The sequence below is a fragment of the Oncorhynchus nerka genome, linkage group LG11 (assembly GCF_034236695.1).
Source record: "Oncorhynchus nerka isolate Pitt River linkage group LG11, Oner_Uvic_2.0, whole genome shotgun sequence".
NCBI lineage: Eukaryota > Metazoa > Chordata > Actinopteri > Salmoniformes > Salmonidae > Oncorhynchus > Oncorhynchus nerka.
The window spans coordinates 65,716,890-65,735,675 of record NC_088406.1 but is presented as its reverse complement, the minus strand read 5'-3'; the positions used below and the strand labels follow the sequence as shown (position 1 = coordinate 65,735,675).

The window sequence follows — 18,786 nt, the reverse complement described above, 5'->3', positions numbered from 1 at the left end:
CCGACTCCATGACAGGTGGGGGTTGTGCTTACAGCCCAACACTGTGCAGGACGTTTGGCATTTGCCAGAGAACAACAACATTGGCAAATTCGCCACTGGCGCCCTGTGCTCTTCACAGATGAAAGCAGGTTCACACTGAGCACGTGACAGAGTCTGGAGACTCCGTGGAGAACGTTCTGCTGCCTGCAACATCCTCCAACATGACCGGTTTGGTGGTGGGTCAGTCATGGTGTGGGGTGGCATTTCTTTGGGGGGGCCGCACAGCCCTCCATGTGCTCACCAGAGGTAGCCTGACTGCCATTAGGTACCGAGATGAGATCCTCAGACCCCTTGTGAGACCATATGCTGGTGCGGTTGGCCCTGGGTTCCTCCTAATGCAAGACCTCATGTGGCTGGAGTGTGTCAGCAGTTCCTGCAAGAGGAAGGCATTGATGCTATGGACTGGCCCGCCTGTTCCCCAGACCTGAATCCAATTGAGCACATCTGGGACACCATGTCTCGCTCCATACACCAACGCCACGTTGCACCACAGACTGTCCAGGAGTTGGCGGATGCTTAAGTCCAGGTCTGGGAGGAGATCCCTCAGGAGACCATCCACCATCTCATCAGGAGCATGCCCAGGCATTGTAGGGAGGTCATTTAGGCATGTGGAGGCCACACACACTACTGAGCCTCATTTTGACTTGTTTTAAGGACATTACAAAGTTGGATCAGCCTGTAGTGTGGTTTTCCACTTTAAATTTGAGTGGGACTCCAAATCCAGACCTCCATGGGTTGATCAATTTGATTTCCATTGATAATTTGTGTGATTTTGTTGTCAGCACATTCAACTATGTAAAGAAAAAAGTATTTAATAAGAATATTTCATTCATTCAGATCTAGGATGTGTTATTTTAGTGTTCCCTTTATTTTTTTGAGCAGTGTATATTTAAAAAAAACACAACACAGGAAATCACATTTGGACTGCATTGGGACTTTAAAAGACAACACTGCACGCCATTTGAAAACTTCGGACAGAACAATATTTATTCTTCATAATTTGAAGTCCACAAGTATTTAACCTTTGTACAATTCTCATGACAACAAACCCCCATTTAACTTTGTGTTTGCAGCAGGCTAATATATCTACTAGTTTGAGGATATTATAATCGAGCCTGAGTATCATGTACCAACTGGTTGTGTAATGCTTTCTGACCAAATGATAACACTCTGCCCTTAAAAACAGTAGGACTGCATCCCAAATGGCACCCTATTCCTTAAATAGCGCATTACTTTTGACCAGAATCTTATGGGCCCTGGTCAAAAGTAGTGCACTATATAGCAGGTAAGATGCCATTTGGGACAAAGTAGGTAGTTGTCCCTAACCACTAACACATGGTTAGATTTATTTCCTTGCCCCTAATGGTTAAGGTTACTTAAATCTGATCCTAGGTCTGTGGTTAGGAGCAATATCTATCTCGAATCAGATAAACAGTACTGTTGAGGAAAGACATAAGGGGTGTGTTCAGTAGGGCACAGCACTGTGGAACATTCAGATAGAAATATGGTACGTAGAACAAACATGCCTCTCTGACAAGTAGAATAAAGAATCATGTCAACTCCATTCATGTCATTTCTTTCTGCAAATTTCCACAACGTATCCCTATTGAATGTGCCCCAGGATAGGCATATGTGGGCGGGCTGCTGGTACAGGAGTCTGAGGGTGCTTCTCTCTGTGGGTGAACTGAGCTTATTAATACAGTGGTCTACACAGACCTCGTTCTGGAGAGCTGTGGGTTCCTGCGGTTTATTTGTCCCATTCAATATTTATGCAGTATAGATATATGCAATATAGATAAAACAGTGCTGTCTGGATCTCTGGAAACACATCTGGGTGTGAACCATTGATCTGGATCAACTGTACAGTATGAATGGACGTGTGTCTGTGTCAAAGAGGCGAATATCTATACAATGTGTGTGCCAGTCTGTCATACCGCATCTGTGTGTTTCATGGTTATCAACAGAGTATGGTCAGTCAGTCGGTCAGTGTGTGGGTATCTGCGCACCAGTCAGTCTATCGATAAAGGTAATCAGCTTGTATGTTGGCAGCAATCTCAGCCTCCCACTTGTCTCCGTTATTGAGCAGTTTCTCTTTGTTGTAGAGCAGCTCCTCATGAGTCTCTGTGGAAAACTCAAAGTTGGGGCCCTAAGGGAGAGAGAGGTGAAAGAGGGTGGAAGAAGCATGAGAGTGGAGACACAAACCAAATAGTTTTACAGGTCCTTTACGCCAACCTCAGTCACAGGGATCTGAACAGCCAGACATCTACAGAGGAAGAGAGGTTGGTAGAGGGGTTTTGTGCCAAATGGCACCCTATTTCCTTTTGGTCAAATGTAACGCACTAAGTAGGGAATAGGGTGCCATTTGGGACACCGGCCACAGTAGAGAGGTAAAGGTCCAGCTCACCTCCACGATGGCGTCAACAGGACAGGCCTCCTGGCAGAAGCCACAGTAAATACACTTGGTCATGTCGATGTCGTAGCGCGTCGTCCTCCTGCTGCCGTCCGATCGGGGCTCTGCCTCGATGGTGATGGCCTATTTAATGGGGGGTGGTTAAATCACGTTTAGGGCAGTGAGCCTGAAGGTGTTGTGGTATAGCAGACATAGGAAACGGTAAACGGTGCACTTCTTTTGACCAGGGCCTATAGGGTGCACTATGCAGGGGTCTATGTACGTGCACCAATTTTGGACGCAGCAAAGTGCAGGTGTTTTGATGCCCTGGGAGGGTTAGGGATATGCAGATGCGAATAGTACAGGAGTGTAAACACTACAGGGGCCGGTTGCACCAGTTGGGCCGTAACTATGTCAGATGTAAAATGCGCTCAACGCCGGACCCAAAAAAACTATACCCGTTGCATCACCTGGGAGCAAGCCTTCTATGAGCGGTCTAGCAGGGAGCAGGCGGCGTAGGGTGTTCAATTCAGACTGTCTTCACAATACTGATAGAAATAACAGTCATCCATTTTCAAAAGCATGTGAATCTCGCGTTCGTATTTCACATCCTCCGCTGACTTTTGAAGTTGCCTATGCACGAGTCATTAGCAAAATAATACTGTAGATTTGGGCAACATTATAGCATGCTAAAATTTTCTGATCAGCGAATAGATGATCAGAAACATGAATAAATGAGCTAAATGAATGAATAAATGAGCTGCCACCTCCACTTATTTTCCCAGCCAGAGACCAAATATACAGACGGAGATTCGTTGAAACAGAATCACATCGGACAAGCCATTGGCTTTTGGTCAGGAGTAAACAGCAAAATCATCAACTTGTTGTAGGCTACATAACATGCTATCAAAATGGTCTGATCAGTGGTAAATAACAGATGAGTCATCTAGACAAGAGGTCGACCGATTAATCGGAATGGCCGATTAATTAGGGCCGATTTCAAGTTTTCATAACAATCGGAAATTGGTATGTTTTTTATTTAACTAGGCAAGTCAGTTAACACATTCTTATTTTCAATGACGGCCTAGGAACGGTGGGTTAACTGCCTCGTTCAGGGGCAGGACGACAGATTTTCACATTGTCAGCTCGGGGGATTCAATCTTGCAACCTTACAGTTATAACGCAACGCAATAACGACCTGCCTCTCTCTCGTTGCACTCCACAAGGAGACTCTGCCTGTTATGCGAATGCAGTAAGCCAAGGTAAGTTGCAAGCTAGCATTAAACTTATCTTATAAAAAACAATCAATCATAAATCACTAGTTAACTACACATGGTTGATGATATTACTAGATATTATCTAGCGTGTCCTACGTTGCATATAATCTGACTGAGCATACAAGTTTCTAAGTATCTGACTGATTAGTGGAATTTATTTCCTTAATGCATTTGAGCCAATCAGTTGTGTTGTGATAAGGTAGGGGTGGTATACAGAAGATAGCCCTATTTGGTAAAAGACCAAGTCCATATTATGGCAAGAACAGCTTAAATAAGTAAAGAGAAATGACAGTCCATCATTCATTTAAGACCTGAAAGTCAGTCAATATGGAAAAGTTCAAGTACGTTTAAAGTTTCTTCAAGTGCAGTCACAAAAACCAAGCACTATGATGAAACTGGCTCTCATGAGGACCGAAACAGGAAAGGAAGTCCCAGAGTTACCTCTGCTGCAGAGGATAAGTTCATTAGAGTTACCAGCCCAAATAAAATGCTTCACAGAGTTCAAGTAACAGACACATCTCAACATCAACTGTTCAGAGGAGACTGGGTGAATCACACCTTCATGGCCGAATTGCTGAAAAGAAACCACTACTAAAGGACACCAATAATAAAGTAGAGACTTGCTTGGACCAAGAAACACAAGCAATGGACATTAGATTGGTGGAAATCTGTCCTTTGGTCTAATCAGTCCAAATGTTCGATTTTTGGTTCCAACCGCCATGTCTTTGTGAGATGCAGAATAGGTGAACGGATGATGACCCTATAAGTGGTACCCACTGTGAAGCATGGAGGAGGAGGTGTCAGGGTGCTTTGCTGGTGATACTGTCTGATTTATTTAGAATTCAATGCATACTTAACCAGTTTGGCTAACACAGCATTCTGCAGCGATACGCCATCCCATCTGGTTTTCCCTTAGTGGGACTATCATTTGTTTTTCCAACAAGACAATGACCCAACACTTCCAGGCTGTGTAAGCGCTATTTGACCAAGGAGAGTGAGAGTGCTGCATCAGATTACCTGGCCTCCACAATCACCCAACCTCAACCCAATTAAGATGTTTTGGGAAGAGTTGGATCGCAGAGTGAAGGAAAAGCAGCAAACAAGTACTCAGTATATGGGGAAACTCCTTCCAGACTGTTGGAAAAGCATTCCAGGTGAAGCTGGTTGAGAGAATGCCAAGAGTGTGCAAAGCTGTCATAAAGGCAATTGGTGGCTACTTTGAAGAACCTAAAATATATTTAGATATTTCCATCATAAGTTTTTGGTTACTACATGATTCTGACAGTTAGCCTAGTGGTTAGAGCGTTGTGCCAGTAACCGAAAGGTTGTTGGATCGAAACCCCGAGCTGACAAGGTAAAAACCTGTTGTTCTGCCTTTGAACAAGGCAGTTAACCCACTGTTCCCCGGTGGGCCAACATTGTAAAATAAGAATTTGTTCTTAACTGACTTGCCTATTAAATAAAGGTTAAATGTAAAATAAATAAATAATCCATGTGATATTTCAGTTTTGATGTCTTCACTATTACTCTACAATGTAGAAAATAGTACAAATAAAGAAAAACCCTTGAATGCGAAGGTGTGTATATACACACACTTTATGGCGGAATGTTGGAGTTGAATATGTTGTCCTCAGGGCACTATTGAAAATGAGACCCTTGTCTCAATGGGCTCCTGATTTAAATAGAAGTTAAAAAAATATATCATTAATTCCCACAGTAACTCTTTATGGATCTATCTAGTTGTGGTTAAGAAAAGGTTCATGCATAGTGGTGGGCTATGCAAAGGGATGGACTGTTCTCTCTATGGAAGTGACATGCCTTGCAAAGTTTAGAACTGCCACGAGGATGGCAACAGCCTAGTAACGGGCGCAGCCTAGCAACCATCATTATGAAGCATTAAATCTCATGCTTACACTGGACTAAGCTACGACAAGTCTTATTTTGGATTGGTGCAAACAGGTGTGAATTCTGATCACAAAGTCTGACGTAGCTACACCTGACCTAGCATTTATGACCACTTTTTTACGCCCAACTGGTGCAACAGGCCACAGGTGTGTTTCTATGTACCTGGGCAGGGCAGATGGCTTCACACAGCTTGCAGGCGATGCAGCGCTCCTCTCCAGAGGGGTACCTGCGCAGGGCATGCTCACCGCGGAAACGGGGCGACAGGGGCCCCTTCTCAAACGGGTAGTTTATGGTGGCCGGCTCTCTGAATAGGTAGCTCATGGTCATGCCCAATCCTGGGGGAGCAAGAAGCAGGAAGTGATGTTATACACTGCACTGGCTGCATCCAAAATGGCACCGTACAGATTTAAGGTAAACTCTACTTGTCAGTATGTAGCCTTTATCACAGTCATTGAAAGTCTCCCTGCTCTTTTGGTGCCCTCTTGTCAACCCCTATGAAATGTGTCACAGGAGTTTGCAAAATAACCTGGGACCAGGTTATTCAGTGGCTGTGTCTGAAATGACACCCTGCTGGCCCTGGTCAAAAGTAGTGGACTATATAGGGAATACAGCACTGTTTCAGACATGGGGGTTGGTGTCACGAAGAGTCAGGAGTAAAACTGACCTCTGAAGAGCTCCGTCCACAGCAGAGTCTGAGCGGCTCGGTCTGTTATGGACTTCATGTCTGTGGGCAGATCCTGAGCATTCACGTACTCTACAGAGAGAGGAAGAGAGAAGGCGAGAGAGAGGGAGAAAGAGAGGGAGGTAGAGAGACAAAGACAGGGAGATTAATGTTGAGTGAGTGTCTGAACATTCATACTAATCAAAGGCAAACAAAGTGCAGCTGTGTGGGGATCACAGTGGTCAGGTGTATGAGAGACACTGGGTGTGCTCGTTTTGAATTCCCAGGTGCCCCAGATGGGTGGGGATTTCCCTTTAGGACTAATGGAATGCCGCCCACCCAGTGATGCAAAACGAACGCACCTTGAGAGCCGGGGTAAGAGATCGTACTTACTGAATCCATCTCTCTGGGCCGACAGACTGATTGGACGCACCAGATTGTGTCCAGCCGCAAAGGCGCCTGTGGGGGGGAGGAGTCAAATTATGACCTAAAAGGCAGAGGATGGAATGGAGCTACCGGGGAAGTGTTTTCACCACAAGAGGTCAACAATTAGCAAGTAGACTTCAATGACAGCTAACAGCATTGACTCGTCTTAAATTATTACATTGAGAGCATTTAGCACACACTCTTATCCAGAGCGACCTACAATCAGTATCTTCATAGATAGTTGAGGTGTGTTTTGGGTATCTGTATCCACTGTTTACCCCAAATAACTAAGTATAGCCTAAATTTCCTCTTGAACTGTTGATGACCAGAGTGACTTTTCTATCACCAAAGCAGTGCACCACACCATCAATATCCATCCCTCAGGTGAGGTCTTACCTGGCCGGGACACAGAATATAGTACACGCAACGCCGCAGACATGTCTGGAACACGTCAACAACAGGTAGAGGTAGAGAAAGAAAAACAGAAACAAGTAATTATTAATCATGTGACACGCAAGTGCAATACAGGGTATGTGCATATAAATTGGCATATATATATATTTTTTTAAAGGTCACTGACCTATTGAAACCTGTTGCCAGATCATACATTGCACTCATTCAGAAAACATGTATTGGTCTTACTTTGTTTGTCATGACATAATGTAAAGATGTGCCTTATGTTATCATCCAAATAACTTGTCTGTTTGTCAACAAACAAACCATAGGTAGATAGCTAACTAAGTTCCATAGCTAAGAGGTTAGTATGTGTTCTTGTTACTAAAATCAAATCTATTTGTCACATACACATGGTTAGCAGATGTTAATGCGAGTGTAGCGAAATGCTTGTGCTTCTAGTTCCGACAATGCAGTAATAACCAACAAGTAATCTAGCTAACAATTCCAAAACTACTACCTTATAGACACAAGTGTAAGGGGATAAAGAATATGTACATAAAGATATATGAATTGAGTGATGGTACAGAGCGGCATAGGCAAGATGCAGTAGATGATATAGAGTACAGTATATACGTATACATATGAGATGAATGATGTAGGGTATGTAAACATTATATTAGGTAGCATTGTTTAAAGTGGCTAGTGATATATTTTACATAATTTCCCATCAATTCCCATTATTAAAGTGGCTGGAGTTGAGTCAGTGTGTTGGCAGCAGCCACTCAATCGTTCGTGTGTGATGATCATTATGACCCTTTACTTTTTAATTTAAAAAAAAAATGTATTCATAATACAAAAAGCCGCTTACATTGCTACATCAAACATGTCTAACAAAACAAAACACAGCTATTAACAAGAAAATACTCAAACATACAAAAAATATCAATAAAATAATACAAAAAATAAACTGTTTTAGTGCAATTGTATTCACTCTGAAAAAATATTATTATAAAGATTCAGGAAGATGTTATTCTTGTTGTTATTCACTAGGGTTAATGTTTTAATAAGATAATTAAATTCAATCAGAACAATTTGCAATTTTGGTATAGAATTTTGGAATTTTTGTTTGTGTATGAAGTATTTGACAACAAAAATTAACAATCATTTCAGTGGTCTTGTTATCATTGCAATAGTAACATATATCTTTCATGTCAAAAACATAGGCAGTGTTCATAATGGTAAATAAGTATTTAGCAAGGTTTCCCCAAAATTCTTACACAAATTTACATTCAAAGAACAAGTGAGACAGATTCTCACCTTTTTCACAGAAAACGCAGATATCAGTAGCCACACATTTGGACATCATAGAATTACATGGATATATCTTATGTAAAATGTAGAAGTGCATTTCCTTAACGTTGTTTGGTATACAGTATTTGTTATTATGACCCTTATGTCAAGCGCTCTGCTGGTCCTTGTGACGACAGAGAGAAGACGTTACTACACTAAAATGAATATCTGTTAACAGCATAGGTTAGTTAGTACGTTAGCTTGCTAGTTGAGGGCATGAGTGTTCTAGCAAGACAAATGTTTTCCCAGAAAACAAAACCCAACCGTCTACCCAGGTGACCCAGGCCCTGTTCAACGCTATTTTTACTGGGTGACATGATATATTGTAGCAAAATGTATTACCACCAAAACGCTTTACGCTATGACAAATGCATGTTTTTAGATAGGTACTAACAAGCATTGGCGAGCCGGTTAGCAACAACCGGTTAGCCATAAAATCCTCAAGGACTTTTCCAATGACTGACGTTATGTAGCTGTAAAGGCAGCGGTCATACAAGTACCAACAGGTGGTAGAAATATCAACAAAGATATTATGTGTTGTAAAATATCTTTAAAACCATTGCAAATAAGTATGTAGTTGATAAAATAACGTAAAACTCACCGACGTGTCGCTATTTGGCCTTCTAAACCAGAACAGCGGACGATTTGAGAAGTGCAATTTGCGTGGGCAGGAAGTGAAAGAACGTTATGACAGAATGTCGCGTTGGACGTCAAAAAGTCGCCATTTTTGTTGTGGCACAGGTGGTAAGGTCAAAAGTTTGAAAATATGATTTTCTGTCCTAAAATACAGTGCTACGTGAAATTATTAAATGTATTGTTGTTGTTTTGAATTGATTGAGCTTCATTCAGTATTTAGTAGTGATATTTTACACACGCACACACACACACACACACACACACAGCTCGAATCCCCGAGCTGACAACCCACTGTTCCTAGGCCGTCATTGAAAATAAGAATTTGTTCTTAATTGACTTGCCTAGTTAAATAAAGGTAAAATAAATAAATAAAAATAAACACACTCACACACACACTCACACTCACACAATGCTTAATAAGGGATTTGCCAGTGGCTAATGAAGCAGGATAGTTTTAATTGGAGATTGTTTTTGATGACGGTCTCACTTTGTGTAATCTTCACTCTCCCATCCATAATTCCCTCTATCTCCTCATGGTTGTGGACTCTAACCAGCCGTCTTAAAAGTAAGTACGGTACTGTGTTACAATTACATGAATTATTCTATAATAGCAATGATTTTCTACACATTGTGAGGCTTTCAAGATTGTATAATTTGACTAACCAACAGTAATTGACTGCATTCATGTATATCTTTATAACTTATAATCACTGTTCTTTCTCTTCTCCATCGGTCAGTGAACGATTGGGCCAACAGCAGCACATCGGTAGTGTTGGAGCGGTCTTGGACAAGGGTTGAGAGGTCAGTGCTGGTGGCAGTTCTGAGCGTGGAGATGGTGCTGGGGGTCATTGGAAACTGTCTGGTACTACTGGTAAAAATCATGGTAGGTAACTGTTATTAACTCTGAGTGTGTGTGTGACTACACACACACTTCTCTCCCTGACATACTATTAGGAGATCTAACCAAGGACTCGTATATCCTCTTTGTAACCCAGTGTTCTGACTGTAGCTTACTTCTGTGAGTGCGTTATAGTTTACATATGCCTGCCTGATGGTGGCACTCTTTTACAAAATGTCACAGTACAAACAAGCTCTTTCTGCTGATGAAGAGACACTGAGCAATGCCAATGAGCAGAGCCCTTATATATATATATATAAAAAAGCTTGAAATAGAATAATCTCTCTCTCCGTCTCTTTCTTAGTGTAGGGGTCGCTTTCCCTGTAGATACTGGGTCCCGTTCGTCAGTCTGACCCTCTCCGACCTTGGCTCCTCCCTGCTCATCATCTCTGGCTCCTTATTGGCTATGTTGACTAAGGGTCAGAGGTCACCATGGTGCGAGGTCGTCAGCTTGCTCAAATTTGCCTTCATCACTTCCTCTATTGGAAGCATAGGTGAGACTCTCCTGGGCCTAGGTTGTAGGCGTTTTGAATCAATAGTGTTACGGGACTGACTTTGATGACCACGTAATGCGCTAACCAACTTCTCTACACACACACTTTCCATTCTCATCATTCTCACTATTCACTTCTAAACACCCACTCCTCTCCTCACACATGCATATTTTACACCCAATTCAACAATCCTCAATCCACTTACATCTAATGTTTGTCCCAAATGGCACTCTATTGCCTATGTAGTGCACTACTTAAAAAAAAAAAACGAATTCCTCCACTCTCCACAGCGATTCTCTGTGTACAGCGAGCCAAGGTCGTGGCCTCCACGGGAAGAGGCGCCTCTGTTGTCGTGGCTCTGGCTTGCCTGGCTTCCTGGTTGACAGGGGTGGTGTTTGGGAGCATCCCTGTGGTCTACAACTGGATCAGGTGAGGGAGGGTTGTGGTGTCTTGTAGTTTTTGGGTCATACTAGACATACAGTGAGGAAGACTAGGTCATAGTTAATTTATCTTCTCTTCCATCTTCTATCTTTATCCCAGTTAGCCAATCTAAATGAGGGGTTTTGCACAGAATTATAATTATTTGGCCAGTAATGGGGGCCCAAGGGAAAAAATGGGCTGGTGTCAGGCCCTCAAGGAAAAAAATAGGCAGGTCTGTTAGAAATGTCCAGGCCGAATTTGGTCCGGTCCGTCCCTGCCTCTGAACTCTCTGTCTCTCTCTAACTCTCAGGTACGACCCTTCAGAGATGCTGTGTGCAGTGTTCTGGGAGAGCAGTTACTCTGACATGCTAGTCTATATCCTCTGTGCTTTCTCCATCTGCATCTTCCTCCCCTTCATCCTCATCCTCTTCTGCTCTCTCTTCACCGCTGCTGGCTGCAAGAGGAACTGCGACAGGTATGTGTTGTGATTTGTGAGCATTTGGGTGCATTGTAATAGTCTGAAATGGTCACCTCCCCCTCGTCTCGTTTACATCATCTGCATTGATGTGAAATAACTGCACATCAATTTCCTGATACATGCACACCATTCTTGCTTTACCAAAGTATCTTATTCAAGCTAGAAATGGAGGTTCCATTCACATATACTCGAAAATTACAGATCAGTGCAGATGATGGAAAGGCGATGAATAGAGAAAGTAACCTCACATAGAATGAGAGGCACCCAGATTAGTACCTTCCTCAGTAACGGCTCTCTTTCCCTCTCTCCTTCATAGTGACCCAGATGACCTCTCCTCTGTCACTCCTCTGATTGTGGCCTTCTACCTGTTCTGCTACACTCCCTTCGCTTTGTCTGAGGTGACACAGACACACACTCTCTTCAGATTAATTTTGCCATTCTACTCCCTGAAGCCAATGGTTATTTTTTACCCTCACTTCCCCACAGCTGATTCTCCTGGGTAGACTGGACCTATCCCCTGCACCTGATTGGCTGAGAACCCTGTCATCAGTGATGTCCTACCTAGACTGCGGGTTGAACCCCATTATCTACTGTGCCAATCAGGACTTCCGGGAGGCGGGACTTGCTCTGTTCTGGACCAGTAGGAAGTTATTATTCTCTGAGCCTGTGCTGACAAGCATGACAAAGTTGGAATTGTAAAGATTGACCACAAAATAAATTATGTAAAGTTGGTGGCTAAAAGATTTCTCATAAAACAGTTTTAATTCCTCCAATTTGAGATATTATGACAATGATTGTTTTGACATATTTACACATTTGTTGGAAATATGTTGCACTGATGTTGATCTCTTAGGAGATTTACATGTTAACGAACGCGATGTCGTGCATTGGTTAAAATTACAAAGAAAAAAAATATATATCTTCATCAGTCTTAAATCATTGGCTGACTCAGTTCTTGCTGCCTTTTCCCCTCTGCATTTTATCAAACCAGCCTACCTGTACCTACATTTCTTTTCAAATCTGAATTAGGTGTGATTGACCTACTATCTAGAATATACCTTCAGTGAATGACCAACACAGTTTTGTCATTTGTCCTTGAAGTGGGTTATGTTTCTTCTACACAATTTCTGCTCCCTTAAGTCCATGAAGACAATTGAATGAATTAACACACATTTGTTGCAGCCAGACTCAGATCTATTGCCATTGATCATCCATGGACAGACTTATTCAGTCCGTTTTAGTGAAGCGCGTGAGAAAGCAGAAAGTGTAGTGGAACTGCAGAATGTCACACACTTTGGACCAGAAGTGTCCAGTGAGATGTTGGAAGGGTCGGTACCGGGCCAGGGTGTGATCCAACAGTTTCAGCAACACGAAACCACTGCAGGACAGTACCGCAAGACCCAGGTATCTCCGGGAGTGGCAGTCCCCATGGTTACGGTTTACCCCTACACCTTTGATGACCGCGAATGCCACATGACATCCGAGGGCCACCTCGAACCCTTGGTCGTGCACCAGCGAAAGACCATAGCTGAGAATGGAGCATAACTCGACCGTTAACATGTACCGTGGCCGCCAACCGTGCTCGATAAAATCGCACCACACCAGCACCCACGCGAAGATGGGAAGCGTGAACCACTGGTCCAAAACAGCGGGCGCACGAAGGAGAGTCGCGAGGCGCACCCACTGCACAGGTGCGTAGGCAATGGCCATGAGTGCGAACATGTCTTTGACGTAATCTGCCCTAGTGTCTCTTTTACCGTCCGTCCGTTGAAGTAGCCAGTAAATGCCCATGAAAATGTATCCCAAATTGACCAAGGAGTTGAATGGCATTGCCAGGTAACAGGGTAGGTAGTCAACTGTCTTCTCGGCGTAGTGATCATAGCTCATGTCGACTAAAACGCTGTTGAATAGACCAGTGTTTGCCAAAACGACACAAACACAAACGGGCACTAAAACGTGTAACAATGCAGACTTCATTATTATATCATATAGTCCAACGCATTCGTACAATAATTGTTTTTTAGAAATAATGGAAAATGAAACGTTTTGACAGAGCAAGTTGCGACACAAACTTTTTATGTTGTTTTCCGGGATTGGAATCACATGATGGCGCCAATGATTTATACACTAGATGACTAATGGGCACTGTTTTGAAGACCCCGTGCCTCCATCTTGGCACTCCCCCACCGTTTAAGAAAAATATGTAGGAAGTTTTGATATGCGTTTATTAATGTCTACATTTGCTTTTCCCAAGTTTATTCTATTACAGACACCTTCATGTATACTTTAACATATTTTGATCTAAACATAAAAGTAAAACATTTGAAAATATATAAAAACATTTTCTTTAAAGTATAATTTTTGTTTTTGATTGAAGTAGCTATTTACTGTACATATAGGTAGGGGTAAAATGACACCACATGGTATAGAGTTCCTGGATAGCAGGGAGCTCGGCCCCAGTGATGTACTGGGCCGTACGCACTACACTCTGTAGTGCCTTGCATTGGATGCCAAGCAGTTTCCATACCAAGTGTTGATACAGCCAGTCAAGATGCTCTCGATGGTGCAGCTGTAGAACTTTTTTAGGATCTGAGGGCCCATGCCAAATATTTTCAGCTTCCTAGTTTCCGCTGGCTGCCCCTCCACCACAGAAAGCACTGAGCTAGACTGAAACACCTGCATTTTGGAGCTGCCTTACTCAAGAAAGCAAGAAAGAGACCATGTTTGTATACAGCTTTATTATTGACAGTTTTGATATTCATTCATCAAGATCCATTACACCGCATGGCATAACAAGCTGCTTAATACTGATATAGAAATATACTTTCTTTCTTCAAACATGCATTCCAGATGAAATCCTGCGATGGGTCATGTCCGGTTGCCCGAGTACCTACCCGCTCGACCCCACCTCCAGACCTTCTCTGGAAACCTTCTTCCATTCCTCACTTCCCTCATCAACAAATCCCTGACCACTGACTTCAAGATGGCCAGAGTCGCTCCCCTCCTCAAGAAACCAACACTCAACCACTCTGACGTCAAAAACTATAGACTGGTATCCCTTCTTTCTTTTATCAAAACACTTGAGCATGCTGTCTATGACCAACTCTCTTATTATCTCTCTCAGAATGATTTTCTTGACCCTAACCAGTCAGGCCTCTGTTCTCATCCTCTTAGATCTATCTGCTGCCTTTGACACTGTGAACCATTGGACCCTCCTCTCCTGCTCTCACTACTGGTGTCCCCCAGGGCTCGGTTCTAGGCCCTCTCCTTTTCTCTCTGTACACCAAGTCACTCGGCTCCGTCATATCCTCACATGGTCTTGACCTATCATTGCTATGTGGACGACTCTCAATTACTTTTCTTTACCCCCTTCTGACACCCAGGTGCTGACACGCATCTCTGCATGCCTGGCGGACATCACAGCTTGGATGTCGGCCCACTACCTCAAGCTCAACCTCAACAAGACGGAGCAGCTCTTCCTCCCAGGGAAGGCCTGCCCGCTCCAAGACTTCTCCATCACGGTTGACAACTCCACTGTGTCCCCCTCCCAGAGTGCAAAGAACCTTGGCTTGATCCTGAACAGCACTCTGTCGTTCTCTGCAAACAAAGCAGTGACTCGCTCCTGCAGGTTCATGCTCTACAACATCCATAGAGTGCGACCTTACCTCACACAGGAAGCGGGGGCAGGTCCTAATCCAGACATCTCTCTCGACTTGCTGTTGGTTGGGCTCCCCACTTGTGCCATTAAAACCCTGCAACTGATGCAGAACGCAGCAGCCCGATTGGTGTTCAACCATCCCAAGTTCTCCCATGTCGCCCCACTCCTCCGCACACTCTACTGGCTTCCAGTCAAAGCTCGCATCCACTACAAGACCATGGTGCTTGCCTACAGAGCAGCAAGGGAACTGTCCCTCCCAACCTCCAGGCTATGCTCAAACCCTACTCCCCAACCTGAGCACTCCGTTCTGACACCTCTGGTCTCTTGGTCCTCCCACCTCTACGGGAGGGCAGCTCCCACTCAGTCCAGTCAAAGCTCTTCTCTGTCCTAGCACCCCAATGGTGGAACAAGCTTCACCCTGACGCTAGGACAGCAGAGTTCCTGCCCATCTTCCGAAAAACATCTGAGACCCTACCTCTTCAAAGAGTATCTTAAATAATCCCACAGCACCCCTCCACCCCCACCCCTAGCCTTTTTTCGAATTAACACTCGCACTTGACTGCTGATAACTACTTAATTGAGGAAAATGTACTTACTATGCCTGAGATAAATGCACTAACTGTAAGCTGCTCTGGATAACAGTAAAGTAAAACATTTTTGAATTACCCACAATCCTGGAAAAATGGAGCCACTTGACAAGTTGTTGCAAGAACTTAAATTAAGTTTTTTAGAAATATGATTACAATTGAGTAAATGAAATCACTACATTTAGTCTCTCTTTGGTTATCCTAATAAAGATACTTACATTTTGAGCAACATATTAAATTGGATTTATTCTAAAATGTTGGGGTAAAATTAAATGAACAAATCACTGAAACTACTTGAATTCATTTTGATTAAGTATATTTGTATACATTTTTTTGTTGTCAATTTCAATTAACCCCAGAAATGTTTTTTACACTGGTGAATGACAGTAACAGTTTTGTTCTTTATCCTAGAAGTGGGCTAGGCCTATAAATCAGCATTAGTGGGAAATCAGGTGTAGTGGGACATTTGTGTTTGAGGGTACTGTACTATGATACTGTACACTATAAAGTAATTTCAGTGTGTACAGAATATTAAAGTAAATGGTAAGAGTGGGTGGGGTATGTTGCAAAGTCAGCCCAGGGTTCAACTGTTGGAACAGTATTGTGGTTATATTGTGGTAGAGGCTGGCTTTGAAACAGGTGGTCCGAAACTTGACTCTCACTACAGCAGATTCCTCTCTCCTGTGTGTCGCCAGATCCTACATTCACAATCGGAGGCCCCTTTCAGGTAACGGGTGACCTGAATCTGGACCCTCATCCGTGGCAAGGTAGCATCTGCCACACTTTCGACTTCAGGCACTTGGTATTACAGCCAGACACCTAAGATACAAAATACAAGAGAAGTATTAGAAATTACATACTATGTTAACATATTTCCCTCCCCCACCCCCTATATTTTTATATATATATACATTTATTGTGACAGTCTATAAAAACATTTAAATTGGTAACAGTTATGTTCTTACCTTCATGTCTGCGACCCAAACTTGGCACCGTTGGCCAGTTGTAGTGTCTCTCTCCTGGCCCTGTTTGAAACAATAACGCCACATTGAAATGAATACCCAGAGTTGCAACATCAATCAAGGGGCGTTTTTCTCCTCTGAATGTGCATATAACGTTAGTCAATGTTGTTAGCAAGATTGCTAGCTACATAACTCGGCTAGCAAGGACACAATCGGATAGCAAACTAGCCAACTTAATAACATTTTCCCCATAATTTAGCTTGCTAGCAACTGCCAAGTTCATGTTTCAAGCTAGCTAAGTAGCTAACATTAGCAAGCCATCTAACATTAGCATACTAACTAAGTAACGTTAACTAGCTATCTAGCTTGCGTTATTATCGTGTTTACACAAGAAAAACTACACAGAAATGAAGAAAGCTGTAACATTACTTACTTGAGCAAACAAACTTTGCATTCCAATCTAGTGCATGAACAGATGAGAACAAAAAATGTTCAAACGCTTTGGTTCCATATTTGAACATTTCAAATTAAGTCTATTGACTCCAATGAATGACCCACTATGCATGATCCAAAATCCAGGCTAGCGAATTGGTGCTCCATCTATTTACAGTCCCTTCAGAAAATATTCACACCTCTTGACTTTTTCCACATTTTGTTGTGTTACAGCCTCCCTTTGGGCATGGTGAAGTTTTTCATTATACTTTGAATTGTGTGTCAATACACCCAGTCACTACAAAGATACAGGTGTCCTGGGACTGGGGAAGGTGATCCACCCACACAGACAGTGCTGTGAAGAAGGTGCAACAGCGCCACTGTCAGAGCTTGAAACACAAGCATTTCGCTACACCCGCAATAAAATCTGCTAAACATGTGTATGTGACCAATAAGATTTGATTTGAGTTGCCAGAGAGGAAGGAAACTGCTCAAGGATTTCACCATGAGGCCAATGGTGACTTTAAAACAGTTAGAGTTTAATGGCTGTGATAGGAGAAAACTGAGGATGGATCAACAACATTGTAGTTACTCCACAACACTAACCTAATTGACGGAGTGAAAAGAAGGAAGCCTATACAGAATACAAATATTTCAGAACATGCATCCTATTTGCACAGCCTGGTCTCACAGATTAGACGTAACATAGTGAAGGTAAATCCGGGACACTCAAATTAGTATGATTTGTTATGTTTGGTATGGTTACATAAGACATATAGCTACTTAAGGCAAAAACTAAAGTAGGGTGGATGGTCTGGGTGGATGGGTGGGTGTATAATGCGAACATTAAGGACTGGGAAGTTTTTCAGGATAAAAAAAGAAACTGAGTGGAGCTAAGCACAGGAAAACCCGGCTCTGCTTTCCACCAGACACTGGGGGATGAAATCACCTTTCAGTAGGACACTAACCTAAACACAAGGCCAAATCTACACAGAGTTGCTTACCAAGAAGACAGTGAATGTTCCTGAGTGGCAGAATTTTGAAAATAATAATGGGCAAATATTGTACAATCCAGGTGTGGAAAGCTCTTAGAGACATACCTAGAAAGACTCCAGAAGCCAAAAGTGCTTCTACAAAGTATTGACTCAAGGGTGTGAATACTTATGTAAACGAGATATTTCTGTATTTCATTTTCAATACATTTACCAAACATTTCTGAAAACATGTTTTGTCATTATGCGGTATTGTGTGTAGATGGGTGAGAATTTTAAAAATATTTAATCCATTTTGAATTCATGCTGTAAATGTGGAATAAGTAAAGGGGTACGAATACTTTCTGAAGGCACTGTATATTGAATGTGTGCAGCTAGTGTATTGTTGTTCTGTATTTCAAAACGTCGGGTGGTGATAAATACAGACAATTAAACTGTTCTTTACCTCCAAAAGCCTGTGGCGTATTCTATCTAAAAGCTACTGGCTACTTCTTCTTCATGTGGTTTTCTGGCAGACTAGACACTTAGTTGTATATGGCTGCCTTTCACAGTTCAGAAAGTGCATTGCACATTTTGTTCACAATAAAGGGAAGTGGGGAAAATATAAATTGCACCTAGATCTATACCTTTATCCCAAACAAACAAACCATATCCCACTACTTTGGCCCTAACAGATTCGACACCAGGCCGTCAGCCTAGGAAGCTGGAACCCCTTTTCTCAAAACACCCTGAAGTTCTTCTGCAATAAAATCTCTTGACCCCAAAACATCCCTGCTGCTGCTACTA

At 42.7% G+C, this 18,786-nt stretch overlaps 3 protein-coding genes and 2 long non-coding RNA genes across 5 annotated transcripts; 2 read left to right on the top strand and 3 right to left on the bottom strand.

Annotated features, from left to right (window-relative positions):
- Positions 1 to 999: 999 nt before the first annotated feature.
- ndufs8a (NADH:ubiquinone oxidoreductase core subunit S8a) lies at positions 1,000 to 9,108 on the bottom strand. The gene is made up of 7 exons (XM_029673635.2): positions 9,045 to 9,108; positions 7,094 to 7,138; positions 6,665 to 6,730; positions 6,275 to 6,364; positions 5,773 to 5,945; positions 2,444 to 2,572; positions 1,000 to 2,185 (listed from the first exon to the last, which is right to left on the bottom strand). Exons 2-7 carry the CDS (start codon positions 7,134 to 7,136, stop codon positions 2,054 to 2,056), a joined length of 633 nt encoding a protein of 210 aa, XP_029529495.1. The 5' UTR covers positions 7,137 to 7,138; positions 9,045 to 9,108; the 3' UTR covers positions 1,000 to 2,053.
- A 30-nt stretch (positions 9,109 to 9,138) lies between these two features.
- si:dkey-9i23.8 (beta-1 adrenergic receptor) lies at positions 9,139 to 12,119 on the top strand. Its single transcript, XM_065024104.1, has 7 exons — positions 9,139 to 9,145; positions 9,817 to 9,962; positions 10,282 to 10,471; positions 10,762 to 10,900; positions 11,202 to 11,366; positions 11,686 to 11,767; positions 11,856 to 12,119. The coding sequence occupies exons 1-7, from the start codon at positions 9,139 to 9,141 to the stop codon at positions 12,066 to 12,068; spliced, it is 942 nt and encodes a 313-aa protein (XP_064880176.1). The 3' UTR covers positions 12,069 to 12,119.
- tmem187 (transmembrane protein 187) lies at positions 12,113 to 13,475 on the bottom strand. Its single transcript, XM_029673634.2, has one exon. The coding sequence runs from the start codon at positions 13,344 to 13,346 to the stop codon at positions 12,597 to 12,599; it is 750 nt and encodes a 249-aa protein (XP_029529494.2). The 5' UTR covers positions 13,347 to 13,475; the 3' UTR covers positions 12,113 to 12,596.
- A 607-nt stretch (positions 13,476 to 14,082) lies between these two features.
- LOC135574030 (uncharacterized) lies at positions 14,083 to 14,916 on the top strand. The gene is made up of 2 exons (XR_010465144.1): positions 14,083 to 14,421; positions 14,544 to 14,916. It is a non-coding gene; the product is annotated as an uncharacterized LOC135574030 (long non-coding RNA).
- Positions 14,917 to 15,842: 926 nt separating this feature from the next.
- On the bottom strand, positions 15,843 to 17,365 carry LOC115137719 (uncharacterized). Its single transcript, XR_003864846.2, has 3 exons — positions 17,010 to 17,365; positions 16,580 to 16,639; positions 15,843 to 16,412 (listed from the first exon to the last, which is right to left on the bottom strand). It is a non-coding gene; the product is annotated as an uncharacterized LOC115137719 (long non-coding RNA).
- Positions 17,366 to 18,786: the final 1,421 nt, after the last annotated feature.